Raw genomic sequence first — 20,490 nt, forward strand, 5'->3', positions numbered from 1 at the left:
AGCCATTGAAACATGATTGTAAAAAAAATACAATAAATACAGATAAGTACCTAATTACTATAATAAATATTACGCACATGTAAATTATACATTACTCGGTGAAACTGTACAAAAGTGATATCAGTACTAAACTTTTTTCTATTGCTTATAAAAATATCGACATTTAGATAATAGACCTAATTGTCAGTACAAAAAATGTCAAATGGTATTTTGTGTCGTGTGTATTTTGTATACATTTATTTTGTAATCGCTTTACATTCTTATCCTAACATGAAAGCGTATGTTCTTCTACTAGTGATGATGCTTAAAAGTATAACTTGCCAAAAAGATTCTTCATTACATGTTGGAACCGTATTGTTTTCTCCTTTAGACACAAAAAGATCCCAATGGAGCAAAACAGAGGTAAGTTTACTTCGAGCAAGGCGATATTTCCAAAAATTACTACCACCACCTAATATTAATACTTCTATCGATAACTATATAAATACGCTATTAAATTACATTAAGGAGGCCTACACAACTGTTAAGAGAGAAGCCGTTGATCCAATATCAGATAGCATTATGACTACAGCACTTTCAGACGCCTTTGGAGGGTATTTAAAAGCATGGATTTTACCCATCACCAAATATGGTTATTACGCGGGCATAATATCCCAGAATAATGCTCTTAAACTCTTCCATTTTTACGATCAAATCAAATCATATATGGAGACTGATGGTAAAGGATGGAATAATCCTGATTGCAACATACTGAGTTCTATTGATATTGTAATACCCCAATATCATTCCAAAACACGAAATGTAAATGATGCATGCCAAAAAATTGCATACTTAGAGAAAACAAAATCAGGTCTGAGAGTGCCTATTCCTTATATTAATTGGGACAAAAATACGCAAACCATGTTTGTTCCTTTTAAAAACCAGTCTTTAATATCTCTCCAATCTCCAGATTCTTCAAATGTTTTATTTCAATATTACGACTTGGCAAGACGTTGTCTACGTGAAATTGATACAGCAGATGAATACGATTTTGAACATAGACTGCAATCGTGGCTCTCTGAAGATGTCGTACCACATCTAAATGATGACGAACTCTATCTTGCTTTAAACAGTGTATTAACATTAATGAACAACTCACAAAATTTATGTGAAACAATCAAATCAGATAACAAGCCCTTTCTGTCTTATATACCAATCAATTTCACCTCAAAGAAAATTATTATTGTTATTATAATATTATTTCTTGAAATTGCATGGTTTATACCAGCTCTATTGTATCTAACAATATGTTCTAAGAAAAAGAAGAAAAGCTCTTTAAGCAATGTTTTTCTGTTTCTTGATTCACATGATAATAAAAAAGAGATATTTAGTGATACATGCTATAGTAAATTAAATGATACTAACAAAGGAAATGTTTACCACAATCGAAAACCCAGACAGGATACAATTCGTCATTATACAAGCGATACGTATCCGGACTGTAAAGGATTTAAGATTGAGCAAAAATCTCATCTGCGACCCATACAAGATAAAAACCTATTTCCTGAAAGTACTCTATCGAAATATTCAGTCGGTACAATAACTTGTCCACGTGTTTCTTCAAAGATTTGCTCCGCTGATATCGTAACTGTAGTTAAGGAAACCAAAGTAGGTACCACAAAGTCGTCACTAAAAAGTATATTTACACGTCAAAACATAATTCAGTCTTCTGATCAGTCTCAATTAAATTTTCCGAAAATAAGTGGCTCTAAATCAAATTACACTAAACTCGACCAGTCAAAATCAAACCAATCAAGTCGCTACAAATCGGCAGATGAGATATTATGTGACTGTAACTGTACACCTGATAATAGTATAACAAATGACAGTTTAATCACAGTACAAGAACTTGAACCTCGTAAAACTTTCACACTAGTCAAAAATATGAAAACATCAAAGCAAACTCTATTGTGTATTCCTCAATCAAATGCACTGCCTATTGAATGCCACCAAGTAAAAAGCTTTGCAGAATGTAACCAAATTCAGGAAAAACAAGATAAAGATTTAACTAAACAACCATGCTTATCTTATATAAATGAAAAGAAATGTAAAAATAATGTTAATGAAACACAAAGTCAAGGAAAACAGATATCACATGTAAATATATCGTTAGAAACAATGCCAATTCGTAATGAAAAAGAAACAAGCACTAAAATTGAGAAATGCACAAAACCTAATTTACCTAAAAAGAGTAGACATTCTAATAAACTCCAAGGATTAAAATTAAGTTCTGGCAACCCTTTTTTAGAAATAAAAATAGATAGACCTCATACAGAAATGAGTGTAGGTATAGGTGGAGCGTGCCTGTCGAAAAATACCAAAGCAAGCAGGATTCCTAAAAAGACTGTTAACGATAACGTAGTTCGATTAAGTTATAAGATATTACAGGAGAAGTCTACGGCATCTACAAAACAAAGAAGTATGATACCACAATTAAAAAAGCGCCCTGTAGATGATAATGTTGTTACATGTACTAAAACTTCATCACATAACAGATTAAACGAAACATTGTAGTTTTAGTTAGGTACTATATTAATTTATTTTATATCGATATTAATATACGTATTTTATATAGTTACTACTGAATGTTATTGTAAGCTTTTATATAATTTACCCATCTTACACTCTTACAAGTTTGAAACTCTTTTTTCTCGTGTTATTTTAAAACGACAAAATTGAACGGACGTGGAAAATTTTGGGCAATTTTTTGAGAGTTTTCAACCGAACCGCAGGTGTCATCTTTATTCTACAACGTATGTATATAGACCATATAGCAGTATACAAATATAAAATTCAATACCAAATATATATATACTATACCAAAGTAGCAATAAGAGTTAAACAAATTCAGACGTAGACAAGGGCGCACAGGCTTTCCATTAGATGGACCGTCTGCTCGTTTGCCTCTCTAAGATAAAAAAAAAAAACTTTTTCTTTGTCGTTCGTGTAGTGGTTACATGGCAAAATATAGTGAAAACCGATACAAGTGTGTGAATAAGTGTGTAATAAGAAAGATAATTTAGAAAAAAAGGCTATTGAGTAAATATTAATAATTGCATCTGGCTAAAGATAAAAAAATAGCATACCTAATAAGAGCACTGGCCTTGCCACAATATAGTATTTTTTATACCACTGAGGTGGCAAACAAACATACGGCCCACCTGATGGTAAGTGGTTACCGTCACCTATGAACACCTGCAATACCAGAGGTATTACGTTGCCGACCCTGAAAAAAACTCTAGCATGGGGTTCTTCAAAAGGGGAGTACCCCTTTTGAAGAACCCCATGCTGTAATCTCTTAAGAAAACCTCATCAGGGAGCTCATTCCATAACCTGAGTGTTCGAAGAATATAGATATATGGTAGTATAGAATAGATGCACAATCGATTCTATACCGGGGTTCGAAATCCATCCGAAATTTTTTCCTTCACTCAATAATAATTGGAATGTGAATTTTATATATTAATAACTTTTCTATACACGTACATATTTCAACCAATAATATTTAGACACCAAACAATGTATTCTACACTCGTCCCCTCCGTTGTACTAATCACGCTGACGAATTTATTGGCCACGATCCGGGTGAATTATGCCCGGGTGGGCCGCTTGAGTTATTGCATATTTCAACCGACCAGCTCAGGTGGCGGAGGCACAAACACTAATCTGTCATTACAGCGGTCCATTGCCACTTAGCAAATTGAGTGGACCGCCGGTCCTGTTTTATTTATGTTTAGACGTAGGTGGAATACAACAGGTGGCGTCAATACAAAATGATAGTGCAATTTGTATTCGTTATTGTATCTGACATGAGTAATAAGCGCTGAGTTCTTTTAAACGACATCCAAAAAGAAGATTTTTAATTATTTGTCTTGTTACACCATTACGTCGTTATTCTGAGCCGATTTTGATGTTCTTTTATTGAATTAACCGACACAATTATTCATGGCCATGAATAACAGTCCTTCAGTCGCAAACATAAATAGATCAACAAGATTTTATCCTATATTGTTCCATTTTGTGACAATTGAAGCGGCTGTTTTTATTTATTTAAAATTATTATTCAGGTGTATTTATGTTTCAATTACTAAAGACACATTTTTATCTAAATACCCATTTTTTATTATTTCACATAGTACTATTCTATCTATTCATATAATATATAATCATATTTTCACAAGTAATATTCTATCTACAGTTTAGTATTTTCAACTAAATAAATGAATAATCAAGACCATTCTAAATCTAAACCCTTTGAATACAGATCTGTTCACATTTACCAAAGATATCGCGTGACATCCACAAGAGAAATGAATTCTACTTGATAACTTCCATTTTGGAAAACGCTTAAAATAAACTACACTTTTCTGGATACATCCTTTTATCCTTTATCCCGAAACTTATCAATATGTCAGTCGTGAGGAAGTCATTTACAATGTTCAATACATACCAGATGTCCAAAATTACCCGAATTGACCAACTTTAGTGTCCGTAAATTAGAACGGCTAGATTGTCCCCTAATCCGGTGTCAATCGAGGATTACAAGCTCCAATTGGTTGTAATCCCACAACACTGGCGATTGGTGGCCCACTATTTATTGCGGGTTGGACACCCTACTCGATTACTCTTGAACAAAAGTTTGCCTTAATTGATTGTAAGAGATTTATAAGGTCCAGTGAACCGCTAAGCTAGTTTAGGTGGAATCCTAATCCATAAGCATTTGTAGGTTATTAAATTATCTATCTTCACACTAGGTATCTTGCGAGAAAGATAATTCAATGCCAAGAATCCTTACATATCTGTCGCATCATTCACTTCTTGCATACAGAAGAGGAGATTGTTTGTAACGCTTTGTTCGCCATATACCCCGTTAGTTGACTTCCATGAGACCCCACCTGGAAACAATGACCTGCCTTCATCTTCCTATTTACCTGAAACCTGCGAATCCTTACTTATATATTATAAATGTAAAAATGAATTTTTTTGTTACTCTGTACTGCTCATGTCTATAAGCGACGGTTACCACTTTCCATCAGGTGGACCGTCAGCTCGTTTGCCATTCTAAGTTGTATAAAAAAACACTATAACGCCAGACCGGTTTAACCAATCCTAGCAATCTCTTTTTTCGATTTACATTATTCTTTAAGCAGTGCAATAAAAAGTAAATAAATAAATTATTGCTTTCCCATAAATAATAGGTAGATTTCGTAATTATTAATTGTATTTAAATTTCGAATATAGAATAGAATAGAAAATATTTATTGCCAGAAAAACACAATTATAAGAGAAAATACATATATAAGAAGTATCTCGTATTAGGCAAAAGGAGCTGGCTCAGCTGATGAGTGTCGCATTGCAATGTGTACAGCTGCACAGCGCTGGTTTTCAGCCAGTCCTACATATGCAACTTTATTTTATTTTATTTGGAAAACACAACCGATAATTATAAAAAATGTACATAGTTAATTATATATATACAAGATATTGAACAAGATTGATACCCTAAAATGTGTTAACACGACATGAATGATATGCAATTTTATTAGAGTTAACAATGACAACTATTAAAACAATACTAAAACGCTAAAATATAAAACAACTCGCTGACTACGTGTAAAAAATAAAGAATAAAATTTTGAAAATATATAGGATAATAATATACAGAGAGATAAATAATACGATTACTTCAACAAATAGCACCAGCTATAGAGATTAGCGGGTACAAATTAAATAAACATAACCGGGGGAATCGGGGAGTGCGCTGATTTATTACCGGGTCTAAAGGACCCCGGATTACTGTGTCCGAACCCGAACAAAATCCCAGCGATAAAGCTCTGTACATCTACCGTTATTGGGGCATATGCTTAGATGTAGATAATCAAAGGTTTGACGGCCTCTGTGGTGTAACGGTGTAGCGGTTTAGCACTGCCTCACATTTCGACGGTAGCTGGTTCGATTAGATTGAACATTTGCGTTCATGTATATGTCTTGGCCGTATAGTCCCGGCATAGAATAGGCCACCCCTTCCTATCCCGTAGATGTCGTAAGAACCGACTAAGGGAGGGTGAGGGATGGGCGACAGCGTCCCTCTAAAAACATCTCGAAAGTCTGACTGCGGTTGTTAATCCACCTGCCAAGCATGGCGACTACTGGCTAAACTCCCTAAGGGAGAGGCTTATGTTCAGCAGTGGACAGTTAAAGAATGATGTGATATGATATGTTTGTATGTATTTATCTGAGTATATTATATTGGTTTATAGTCGACAGTTACCACTTTCCATCAGGTAGTTCCTCATACTTTTTGCCATTCAAAGTAAAAAATTAACACTTCTTCATTCTTTATCTTACAAAACATTTCTTCAGAAGACATCGCCAAAGCCTAACTGCAGTTGCCAACTCGCCTGTCAAACGTAGCAACTACTGGCCAAACACCTTTTATGGTGAAGGCCTATGTTCAACATTTGGCAGTTAAAGCCTGATATGTAACAGTAATAGTAATAAATGTACTCTAAGACATGTCTTTGTAAAGACACCAAATGATTCTAAAGTGGGCAAGCTCCAATTAAGTAGGCCTATAGTCGCGAAGCGTGAAGAAGCATGACCTTACTTTTTTACTAATATTACATATATGAAGAAAAGTTTGTCTGTTACCTCATAACGCTTTAAAGTCTTAACTAATCACTAATAAATTCGGTATATAACACGTATTATAGTATAGGCTACTTTTTATCCCGGTCCATAAACATATCTTCATCACGCTGTTGAAGTCACGAGTAAAAGCTTGTAACCTATAAATATATTAAATCCTTTAAAATTCGTATCAAAACTTATGAAAACAAAAAAACTTATGAACTCACTCTTATCTGCACAGTAAACCTCTTTAAATTAACCCGTTGACAAACCACGAATTGCCGAGACGCCCCGACTCCGCCGCCGACTCGTGGACCCATAATTTAAACAATATCACTCCCCTGTTTGCGAACCCAAGATTGCCCGACGATACCCGTTACCAACCCCTTATCTCCACAACGATCCCAGTACCGTTGGTGAAATAAGACAAGAGCATAATACTTAAGACGACAAGGTGGTGAGTGTGGCCAAGCAAATCCACGTTTCTAATCGAGGCAGATAGGTTTGTTCGTAATTAAAGGAGTGTAACGAGCTCCCCCGGGACGCGGCGTCGAGATACCGGGACGATATTCGCTTTCCACGCCAGATGTCGAGTGAAAAATGGCAACGTTGAGTTTCCTTAAGATAAGTGGAGCTAAGATTTTGTACTTAAAAACGGAATCGATCTTTTGGAATACGCCGTAAAGTACAAAAAAAAAGAACTTTTTTAATTTATCTCTCCTAGTATAATATATCCCTTCTAGACAAATGATTAGCGAATCGTTAGACACGTTATCGCTTACACCTGCATGAAGTAGAAAAGAATAGCAACGTTCAGCGTTCTTTTATTTGTAAACTGACTTCAAAAAAGCCTCCGTGTCAGCTCTGTAAACAGATTTGGAAAATCCTTTTTATATCTAAATCGATAAATTTTTATATTGGTCCCATAGTAATTTTAACAAAATCGGTTCAGTATAGTAGTTTTTAATTCAAAATAACTAGTTTTATCACGATTCAAGTCAATGTTTTCTTGTGAAACCAAATCTTAAATTACATGAATACGTTAACGAGACCGTATCTATCGATTGATTCATTTGCCCGTTATTTTTACAAGCTGAATCTCCTTCTGCGTAGAATCAAATCAAAAAATAAAAAGCCTTGCATCGTTTTTACATGATCTGTATTTTCAACCGACTTCAAAAACAGAGAGGTTTTTAATTCGTGAATTTTTATGTTTGGTATCTCAAAACTCCGTCAGTTATAAATCGAGTGGGAAAATTCTTTGTCTTTTTTTATTTAAAAGGATATATTTACAGATTGGTTCTATAGAAATTTTATCCAAATTGATTTAATAGTTTAGTTTTTAAAACAAAATAGTTATTTTGTTTTAAAATATTTGTGGCATTGTGGCAAATCCAGTTGGATTTGCCACAATGGAGGTCTGTTTTTTTACATTACATACAATCTTAAATTATCACAACTTAAGAGAATACCACATATTTACGAATAGATCCTGGTAAGATAATATATAAACTTTAATAAAGGTGTTCTCCTAAAACAGAAATATGTAGTTATAAATTTAAAAGATACGCATTTTTTTTTTATGTCAGCCAGTTATTACTAATTTTGTATGTTTCCTTATATTTTTTTTAATTCTCTGCCTCTGTCTAATAGTAGATGATAAAACGAGCAAACAAGCACAAAATACACAATATAATCACCGCTTCGCAAACATCTTATGTTGCCATTCAATTCATTGAGCTCTCGATGTCAACTAACTAAATAACGCCGGAATTTTAGGTACGTACGACCATTATAACTTGAACCGTCTACTGACGAGAGCTCTCACTAATTCTATGGAACTATACGAAGATGGCGGCTCTTGTTTAATTTGGCGATGACAAATTACACGTTAGGGGACTTAAACAAATTAATCACGGAGTCCAATTTCCTGGAAAACAATGTGGGGTTGAGGTGGTGGAATGACTGGATTTTGTTATTGCGCACCCAGCTTCGGGCGCGTATTACTGAAACATTTGATGACAAATTGTTCTAGGTACATAACTAGTACAGTAGAAGGAACTAATTTTTAATTAAAAACAATATCACGATTCTATTCCACAAAAAAAAAAACAATTTCAAATGTCGAAGTCAATTTTTTCCTTTGGAAGTTAATATTTAAAAACTTAACTACTAAATCGATGGCTATGGAACCAATCTGTAAGTATATTCATATAAAAGAATCCATATAAATCGATTTACAACTGACGGAGTTACAAGATTACAAACATAAAAAATACAACCGAATTGAAAACCTCCTTCTTTTTGATGTCGGTTTAAAAACCACTTGGTTAGTAACTTAAGACTTTATGAACACATATAATAAAAACAAATCGTTCAAAATAAAAACAAAGGTTAAAAAAATAAAGTGCTAAAAAAAGGTAATTGTCGTGTTTGTATTTTTGTGTATGGCAACATTATTCTATTTCCCGCGTTTTTGCAGCTTCTGTTTATGTACCTATTTTTTTAGTGCACGTATAAACTGTCAACGTAATAATAATAAATTATAAAAAAAAGTGAATTGTATTATTGTTAACTTAAATAAAAGATGTATCTACAGTTGATGATTTTACATTATTTATAACTATTTACTTGCCGCTGCTTTACCCTCATTAATTTGCATGTAAAGTACCTTCTGCGTTAGTAAAAAAAATTGGTTTATCTGTGTCATTAATGAACTTATCTATGAATATTATATTAATCCATTAAGCTGTTTAAAAGTATTTGAAATACAAACATCTACATTTTGACATTAATAATATTAATATGATTAATTATTTTTGAAAAAAATCAATAATTACGGGACAATGAAGAAAATGAACTCTTTTAATAAAGAATGAATAAAATCAATTGAGTCATTAATAAAAATATCGCGTAACGTACACATGGAAAAAAATCATTTTTTTCTTAAAGTCATTAAAATAGTAAATATCAACCTATCTAGAAATAAGTTACAGATTAAAATGCTGGGTAAACAAAAATTTGTTCAATTACATGATAAAACGAGGTAACGAGACACATCCGGCGATGTTACCCGCCTTGTAATATAAATATAACGCGTCTAAGGCAGCTTTCTTAATTTGTATTTCCTGCAAGCCACTTGTGTGACTTTGAGCTCTCAGCAATACTATTAAATGGTGTTAGCTATACAGAAAACATGCCATTTCTTATGGGCATTGCAGATCAATAACAGGTAGGTAACAAAGCTGCATAATTTGTTCTAAATTATAATAATGTTGCAGTTAAAACTATTAACCAGTCAAAAGTACTATTGACTAGCAAAATCAGTTAAAAGTACTTTTGCCCAATGGAACTGGTTAAAAGTACATTTGACTAAGTCAAAAGTGGTTTTGACTGGTTGTATCAGTCAAAACTCTTAAAAAGTCCTAACCTAACCTAATTTAAGTGTATGTTTTCTTAGTATTGATTATAATACCAATTTTTTTGTAATAAACGATTTCACATTTAATAAATATCTTTTTTATTCACATCTAACGAATCAAAAGTGCTTCTGACTGATGCTTTGTTACAATTAAAACTACTTGTAACGAAGAGCGTCAGTCAAAAGTACTTTTAACCGCAAATTTGCAGTCAAAAGTACTAATAACCAATAATTTTTAGTCAAAACTACTTTTGACCAACCTGTTCAGTCAAAAGTACTTTTGACTGGCTTTGCTAGTCAATAGTACTTTTGACTGGTTAAGAGTTTTGATTACAACATCCCAACCATCTGGACGAGTGGCGGTCCTCTAATGTGCGTTTTTCAAGGCACTTTCTTCCACGCACAACCACTCTTTGGAATCAACTTCCAGCAGCAGTATTTTCGAACCGATACGACAACATAACCTTCAAGAAAAGAGCATATTCCTTTTTAAAAGGCCGGCAGCACACCTGCAATGCCTTTGGTGTTGTGGGTGATCATGGGCTGCGGTAGCCACTTACCACCAGATGAGCCGAATGCTCGTTTGCCCCCTATGTTGTAAAAAAAAAAACAAGTTTTTTAATGGATGAAAAAGAATTTTAGTTTTCTATCTCATTTAATTGTAAATAGACAAACTTTGTAATTGTGAGATGTTTAAGAAAAATTCATATGAGGTGTCTTAATAATAGCATAAGAAACCAAAACAAAAATTTCAGATATTGTCAGTCTAGCTATAGATCAGAGGTGGCCAACCGGTCGATCGTCTCCTTTCCACTCAGGGTTAACTGAAAGAAAACTCTTACAGAGTTAAGCTCACTTGTGTACATCTTTATTCAAAATAAAATATAACAATGTAATATTTATTTATTTATTTATGTACACTTTATTGCACCATTTATAAAATAGTAAACACATTTAACTGTTTGTAAAATATTTGTGTAGAATAAATAAATAAAATAAGTAATTAATGTTTTTCCGATATTTTAAACGGACATTTGTCATATATTTCCGTGTCAATATATAATTGTATATGGCAATACATATAGGGGTGTACGTTGCCCTAACACCTGGCAAAAACACACGGTTCCAGTTCACAATTAAAAAACAAAACGACGGAAGTTAGTTCCGCTCGGGATTCGCTTCCGAACAGCGCCATTGGTCGCGTCACCTTTGACCCCACCCCACCTGCGCTCACCGTATATAAATCAACCCCATGTGGGCCCACCCTTGCGTAGGTGTTTGAGTCACTTGCAGAATTCCCTACTTTAGATATAGGTGTGGTACAAATCGATAATCTTTACCACTGTCCCGACTAACATATCAATCAAGGGAAAAAGGAATTATTAGTAATGAGGTCTAACAGCCCTATTGATAGTGGTATGCCCTATTATGTCGACCTCCACGCAGTTCTCTCTGATTAAACCACCGTGGTTAATTCTTGTGGAATTTATCACGACGGGCTTACTGGCCCGCTTACATCTTCGTCTATCATTTCTCATTAGTGCCCCGCTAACGTATTTTTTATTGGGTGAAAATGGAATGGTAATTCCACGTGCGCTATCGGTATACGCCTATCACTCTTCTGGTGCATTGCTAGAATGCACCAGAAGAGTGATGGGTGAGGATGAAAACAGACCACTTCATCGTGCAGACAGAGCACATCGTGACACATTCATCTGAAATTAACCACGATGGTATCCAGAAGCCACCGCGTGGAGATCGACCTGGGAGGGTATATTGCTAGCAAAAGGGCTGTTAGCCCATTGCTAATAATCTTTTCCTTTCCAACCTTTCAATGTTCAATACATATCAGAAACATAAAATTTCGTCTCTATGCCTACAAAGAAAGGCTAGCTTTCTGGTGCCCCGTCGGTGTATACCGATAGCGCAGGCGGGTTTACCATTTTATTACCATCCATTAAAAAAAATCTAGTATGTGGAGGGTATTTTTGTTAAAGAGTCTAGCTTCCCAGTTACTAGCAATATCGATGAATTCATCACGATGGCCTAACAAAAGTTAGTTAGTTAGACCCCAACTAGCCTAACTTCTTCCTCGCCTATCATCCCTTTAATAAATATCTAAACAGTATAATACTTATGTTTTATTTCAGTTTGTATGCATATAACATATGCCATCATCGATGACTACCACATAAAAAAGTAAGTAGATTGAATTATTAATAATGCTACAGCATATGGTTTTTCAATAATAATAATAATACTTCCCTCTTTCCGAAGAAATAAAAGATATGTGGCACTAAAAGAATGTTGATATAATCCCGATTATCTTATCTCCTACTGGCGTTATCCCAAAATCTCTACACAACTCATTAAATAAACTGCACCTTAATAAAACATGCTTCATTGAACTTCAGAAATCTACAGTATTAGATACATGCTCCATAGTTAGAAAATTTTTAAATAGTCCAATTCCTACCATTCCTACTGAATAAAATAAAATATGAGAACAAGTGACTTGGTAACAATCCCGTCCTTGTCTCTACAAAACCATCTATAAGCTGAGAAATAATACATATACAATAATAATAATTTATTTATTTGCTCGAAATGTGGTAATAATAATGGTCTTAAATATTATTGAGCTACACATTTCGCCTTATCTAAAGGCATGCAAATTTTTATTTCAGCACATGCTAATTACTTTTTAGTGGATTACGTATATACGTATATACATATTAAAGATTCTTCAACATCAGCAACATGCACGTAATACCTCTATTAATGTAAGCATCCATAGGCTATAGTAATTGTTTATTATCAGACGAGTTGTATAATCATTTGTCACTTTTGTGATATAAAAATGATGACTAAATTATATATCAGAATAACCGCCATAAATGGCATACGCGGTTTCTATTACGTTGTCTAGCAAAACTTCACTAGTAAGTATGAAGATGCATTATGAAAATTGACAAAATAAAAATCTTACAGTGCGGTTTCAAAGGAATTTTCTCCCGCGAAAATGAGCTCCCTGCCGAGGTTCTCCTTAAAGACTACATACAGTATGTGATTTTTCAAAAGGGATATATTAAGGTTGCTTTAGAGTCAGCAACGCACACGTGACTCCTCTAGTGTTGTAAGCGTACATAGGCTATAGTAATCGTTTACCATCAGACGGGCTTTATGCGCATTTGCCACCTTCTTGCTATAAAAAAAAAATCTTCGTTTCTTAACAATCAACTAAGACTAGAAGATGGTGAAGACTCATTAGTGGCCTGTGTGCGACGGAAAATATAATTTTAAAAGCAAAGTTTTAAAGACATTACACCAATAAACATTACAGTTATTAGTAACAAAAGAGATAAACATCAAAAGAAGTACTAAAAACAATCGGTACACTCATGAGTGGTCATAAATCTCATCCCCCCACTCACTTCTACTGATAAACAAATTAGTACTGATAAGATGAACACAGCAACGTGGGCAGATTTCAACTTAAAGAACACGAATTGCTTTCGGCTAAATATACACCACATAAAATATATTTACCTAAATAAATACCAGAGAGAGACTGTACAAAAGTAGTTTGTTCGTGTTTTTGCCGTGAAACAGTTGTATTTACATGGCTGTGTTTCGGTTTGAAGGGTGGGATATGGCGTGAATTTACAGAGTACAGAGGAATAATATTTGAGTCCTCAGGAATGGCAACGCATGGGGTGTATCATGGGCGAAACATTATGTCCATGGTACTGCTCATGTCTATAGGCGACAGTTACCACTCAGGTGTACCGTCAGCTTGTTTACCATTCTAAGTTGCATAAAAAAAAAATATAATCATATACCTGGAATAAGTGAACTTATTTCTACTACCAAGTAGATATACTTGATGGCTGTGTTTCGGTTTGAAGGGTGCCGTTTGATATGGTATAGTAGTAAATTACTGGTTACGATTACAATGTGCGAATGACACATAATATAGTCCTCGAGAATGATAACACGTGAGCACTATGTATGATTTCACAGTGTTTTCTGTGATTACTATGGCGATAGTTACCACTTTCCATCAGTTTGGGGATCAAATTTTTAATCGTTCTAAGCCAAATAAAAATAAACTATTAATTTATTTATAAACTTGTTTAAAAATTCTAATTCTTTTATTATTTTATAATTAAAAACGTCATTAATGACTTTCATAGTATTATTTTGCCTTCATCCTTTTGAAATTGTCAGTTTTCATATATATCGTATAGTTTTAGAAATTATTAAATTGTACCTAAAACCCACAGGAAAGGAATATTAAACTTAAACGTTTTAACATTCCTGTAGGTATTGTAGGAGGAAATTAAAGGAACTTAATTGATGAAGGATTAATAGCAGCGTCCCCCTTAAAATATTACCAAAAGTCTAACTGCAGTTGCCAACCCGCCTACCAACTGGCAACTACTGGCAAAACCCCCCTTATCGGGGAAGCATATGTGCATCAGTGGATAGTTTAACTATCGACTATTTTCGTGTAATATTGTAAAAAAAAACCATTTGTTTGATGTAATAGGAACTAATATTTTAAAATGACATAATAAAATAATCGTTACTTAATCATATAATCGTAATAAATCGAAATAATTTTATTTAAAGAAAGAAAATAAAAAAAAAATCGTACGTGACTTACACGAAGTACGTGAATTATTATATACCTATATATTACAATACCAGAGGTATTACGCGCGCGTTGCCGACCCTGAAAAAACCTCTTTACCCCCCTTTTGAAGAACCCCATGCTGTAGTCTCTTGTAGTCTAAATGTATATTTTAGATACTTATATACTACTGTATATTACCCATCCCTAGTTTCTTTTTCGCTATTTAATTTTTTTTATACTACTTAGAATGGCTAAGAAGCTGACGGCCCACCTGATAGAAAGTGGTAACTGTCGCCTATAGACATTAGCAGTACCATGGACATAACAGAGTATACTGTTTCGCCCATGGTACCCCCATGCGTTGCCATTCCTGAGGACTCAAATGTTATTCCTCTGTACCCTGTAAATTCACGCCATATCCCACCCTTCAAACCGAAACACAGCCATGCAAACACAACTGCTTCACGGTAGAAACACGAATGGAACAGAAGTACCCAAGCAATCGACTTTTGTACAAAGTCTCCCTGACCTTTTTTTCGTCGCCAATGTCCAGAAGAATCTATTATATAGATATCGAATCAGATATTACCCATGATTAAAAGAAAGCTTTACTCATAATTATTTGCTATGGCATCCAACTATATTTTGCTTATTATCAACAGTACCAACATTACGGACTGGTATATGATATAACGTTGTGCATATAGAAGCCAGGGCCCCATAAAACTATTCCTTACAGCACTCGCATATTTCAAACAATTAGACGGTCCAATCGCGACCAATTTGAACCGGCCGACGACGTGTTACATGTAATGTTTTGTTAAGACATTTTAACTAATGTCTGATCAAAATTTAATATAATTTAAAATTGTATTCCAGAAAAAAAAGCAACTGCAGCTGTAAAAAAAAAACATTTATTATTTTGTTTTGAAACTAAACTACTATACCGATTTTGATAAAATTTTCCAGATTGTTTTATAATTGACTGAGTTATGACTTTGCTAAAATGTCGCATTTTTATTATAATTATCAATATAAATCATCATCATCACATCAACGATCTACTGTCCACTGCTGAACATAGGCCTCCCCAAAAAGGGGGTATAGTCAGCTGTTGCCACGCTTGGCAAGCGGATTGGCAACCGCAGATAAACTTTCGTGATGTTTTAAGAGAGACGCTGCTACACATCCCTCGACCATTAAGTTTCCTTAGTCGCGTTTGACGACACCCACAACAAAGGAATGTTTAATTGTTTAATTGGGTACACAGTTTAAACAGTTCAACTGTTTAATTGGGTACTATTTAAGAATTTCTGTGACCTATTCTATGCTAGGACCACACAGCAAATCATCAAGACATCAATGTCAATAAATATCCCAAATCGATAATACTAAACTAATTCACCTTACACTCTTACACTAACGCCTGGGCATTTCTAGAAAATCCCAACTGGATCAATTTATCCGCAGCTTTAACAACGTCCATAGTGGACAGTGCTATAACTCAATGGACAATAGTCTGGCATTCTAATCCAGCCTGCCCCCGGGTAATGAAATTCCCGGGTTATACGCCGCTGTCACCACAATTACCCTCTCAGCTGGTGGATTGCCTGTAACAACTGGTCGTTTATTAATTTTCTTTAGTTTTGCAATTAAATTCTTAGTTCAGTTAATCTCCAGCATTAATTTGTTGGAACTTGGTGGAATTTGTACTTCGTCTCTATTAATATGATTTATTGTACTACATGCTTACATTTTTTTAAATCTTTGCACCGCCATTTACTCTCTCTCTCTCTCTCTCTCTCTCTCTCTCTCTCTCTCTCTCTCTGTGTGTGTGTGTGTGTGTGTGTGTGTGTGTGTGTGTGTGTGTGTGTGTGTGTGTGTGTGTGTGTTTAGCGTAATGGTTGACTGGTAGAGAATGCCATCAGGCATTAAGTCTGCCCTGTAGACATATTTTAATGTGTGCAAAAGTATAAATAAATAAATAAATTCCACAATTTTTTATTTAACTAAAACTTATGTTAATTGTGTTACGTTTTAAGTCGTAATACATGTTTAATTATTATTATAATATTAAAATAATTGATTTTACCTTATTCTTATGCAAGCAACCTCATTTGATAAAAACATATGTATTATAAATTACTAGCAACTATCCCCAGCTTCGCACGGTATTTCTTTTAATGAAATATAACCCATTATATTCGCTAATAATCTAGCTTTCTAAATGTAAAATAATTTCTAAGATTAGTTAAGTTTTGAGTATATTATTATTATAATATATATATATATATTATAAATATTTCAAAATAAATCACCTCTTTATAATATTAATTTAGACAACGCCTACTAAAATTTAATACCAAATTCACAATTCTTCACTTCTGCTCTGAACTTAAAGACAAGACAGCTAGGCAAGCATTGCTGCTTGGCGGCAAATTCATGTGTGGGACAGGAGTACCCACGAATTACGTTTATACAGTAAATATTCACCAATACTATTAATATACTACATAAAAAAAACATATCATACGCACAAAAACAAGCAATGCTTCAAACGTTAACACTTAGCTATTTACAATTCACAAGCTTAAATGAAGACAGTTATCACAATTGTATTGTTGCATCGCTAATTTTCTCGTCACGTGTCCTTTTCTGCCTTAAAAGAAAGATACACTGTGCGATAAGGATAGCTATAATTGCAATTTGTTTTAGAATGAGAGCGTATAGTTTACGGCAGATTTATACAGTCATTTGTAAATAATGGTGGCGCCACTCATTGTGATGGGAGTCCCATTGAAGGCGACCTAAACGCACCCCTGGACTGTGTAGGGTTGGCACTAGTACTATTTGCAATTTCTATTACAAAAATTTAAAGGACTAGTCCAAAAAGTTACATACGTATTTGGTCCTCAGCAGTTGGAATTGGTAACAGGTAATTCTTATGAAGCCACATTTACTTCACGGTATAGAAACTTCACAAACATAGACAAAGTTAGATGATTTAAGAGTACCTCAATTTATGTGTAAACTAAACATTGTTTAATTATTTTATAATACGCATAAAAAAAATATTTTTATTTTCTTTGCTAAAAAGTCCAAAATAGACTTTCAATTATTTTTTTAATTAACCTACTTGTCCAATGGAAGAATTATATCAGATTTCTTCATTTATACATTTTTAAACTGTTTTTATTTATTATTTTTTTTGCTGTATAGTATTTAAGTTATAATCGAAAATATGAGAAATAAAATCTCTTCTGAAGCAAAATATTTGAAATAATTATAGGTTATAAAGATATATGTAAATATTACACGAAAAATAATATAATGTTTCTAACTAGGACTGTTTTTCAGAAAGTATCAAAAAACCTCCAAATATAAATATGAATATGCTATCTAGTTTCTAAACACAATTATTACTATAGTATTTATATATTTATATATACGGAACCCCCGGTGTATGAATTCCACTCGCACCTGACCAGTTTTTTTTATCAACAGATAACATATAACAGGTATAAAACTACAATACCATCATAGTATATACTAACGATTTTAATTTATTTATTTAACCCTTCGTGTGTATACTAGACATGAGGAATATGGATACCGATCCGATATCTATATATTGAGTTCCTATAGACATTAATGGTGAAAAAACCGTCATCACCCATTTCGATATCGCCCATATCAGTCGGATATCTATTTTAGAATATGTTAAAAATCTGTTATCCAATAGAATTTTTTTGAATAACAGACTTTTAACATATTAGAAACTAAAATATATACATATTTCTATACATTACCCATCCCTAGTGTATACTTTTAACTTGTACCTACGTAGTACCGCCTGAATATTTAATACGACAATAGGTACCGTATACAAACAATATAGACGAATTGAAAAACTATATTAATGAGACAAAAAAATAGTAAAAATAACTCTTTATGTGACAACCCTATTCGCAGGCCAATTACTTAAGCCAGTATGCAGATCCAGGATGGCTGGGCTACACCTGCCATTGTCCACAAATGAGTGCACTGCTTAATTTGTGGCGCCCTCTACATTGCCTCGTCAAGTATTCAGGCGCTTTATAATGAGTACTTTCGAGGTCCGGAATGAGCACTCATCTATATTAGCAAGGAATTGCGTCCCTTCGTAGTGAAAACGATGTCATCATTTTGTGCAATCACTATCTCTTTTATTAGGTTCCTGATAGTTTATTACAGAGTATTCCAAATGGGGTCCAGTATAACAATTAATCGGAAAAGAACAACTTAATCGGATTATATCTTCCAGAAGCCGAAGTGTGTAATCAAATATTTAACTTTTTTATATCAAATGAAACAGCCACAATAACTAAATGAACGGAATAGACTATTTATAACTCCAGTGAATTGCCTGGAACTTGACTGGTTTTTAACCCTTCTTTGCACGATTTTTTTTATTGGTGAAATAAATCAAGGTGATATAGTTCACGTTCAAAATTAAAGGAAAAATGGTTAAAAAAATAAATTTGACACCTATGTTTTTTTTCTGCAATGGACATTAAAAAGGTATCCAGACACGATCAACTTAAAGTGAACTTGGTATTTTATATAGTTTTTAGGCATTCAATGTTATGATGGAAATTTCCACCATTATGCAAAGAAGGGTTAAAAGTTCATAATACAGCTGTAGAACGGCTGAATAGATTTTGATGATCTATGATTTGTTGCATTCGTCTCTACTCCAAATAGTAGAATAACTATTACAATATCAAAAAGGTCACGTAAAAAAAATAACGTTCGCCGGGTCAGCTAGTATAAAATGAGAACAAAAACATTATATTATCTACTAACTTTATATAGGATAGGTACTGTTGCCCTTGACTTCACCTGCTTGAATCAATATCATATGTAAACTAACTAAATCTTATGTATCAAAATTACTATGTAACCTATCTATAATAATACCGACTGTGCTTCTGCCGGGGGTTAGTTTGCTATCTCCTCTCCTTAAGAGGGGAGATGTGATTTTTCTAGAAATTTAAATAATAATAATAATAAATAGATTTATTTCCTCTTCACAATTCATCACAGTGAAATACAATGAGACATGCTTATATTAAAGTAATCAAATTATAAATATAATTGTGAGAGACTGGTGCCTGAGATAGGTATAAGAATACCTGTATTACAGGTCACCGGTGTGTGTGTGTATATACCAAATTTCATTCAAACTATTCAGTAGTTTTTTCGTGAAAGAGTAACAAACATACACCCCTACAAACTTATACATTTATACTTAATACTAATAGGACTTTTTAATAGGTGAAGATGAAATGGTAACTGTCCTGCGCTATCAGTTATACTCTGGCAGTGTACCAGTGAAGGATGTCAGGTGAGGTTGAAGACAGGCCAGTTGACCTATAGTGACCCATTGAATAAGAATTAACCGCTATGGTTTCCAGGGGGAACCGCGTGGAAATTGACCTTATAGGGTATATTGCTAGCAATGGACCTGTTAAACCTTATTACTAACAATGCCTTCCCCCCCCCCTCCTCTCAATAGCAATAAGATGGTCAATATATAACAAGCTGAAATACAGTGTTTCATGATGTATGTCTAACAATAAAACAGCTACATCAAATAAACAATATAATCGCATTCCCCATAAAATAAATACCAAAAACGTTTATTAGCCGAGATAAAAAAATACCCTTAAAAAAGTAACCATAGCATTATCTGTGGTAACTGCGAACGAGGTAGGCGCAG

At 33.8% G+C, this 20,490-nt stretch overlaps 1 protein-coding gene across 1 annotated transcript; it reads left to right on the forward strand.

The window, feature by feature from the left end:
• The first annotated feature begins 270 nt into the window (after nt 1–270).
• LOC113510778 (uncharacterized) lies at nt 271–2,553 on the forward strand. Its single transcript, XM_052902448.1, has one exon. The coding sequence runs from the start codon at nt 271–273 to the stop codon at nt 2,551–2,553; it is 2,283 nt and encodes a 760-aa protein (XP_052758408.1).
• Nucleotides 2,554–20,490: the final 17,937 nt, after the last annotated feature.

The sequence above is a fragment of the Galleria mellonella genome, unplaced genomic scaffold (assembly GCF_026898425.1).
Source record: "Galleria mellonella isolate WM207_F2 unplaced genomic scaffold, CSIRO_AGI_GalMel_v1 utg905, whole genome shotgun sequence".
NCBI classification, from domain to species: Eukaryota; Metazoa; Arthropoda; class Insecta; order Lepidoptera; family Pyralidae; genus Galleria; species Galleria mellonella.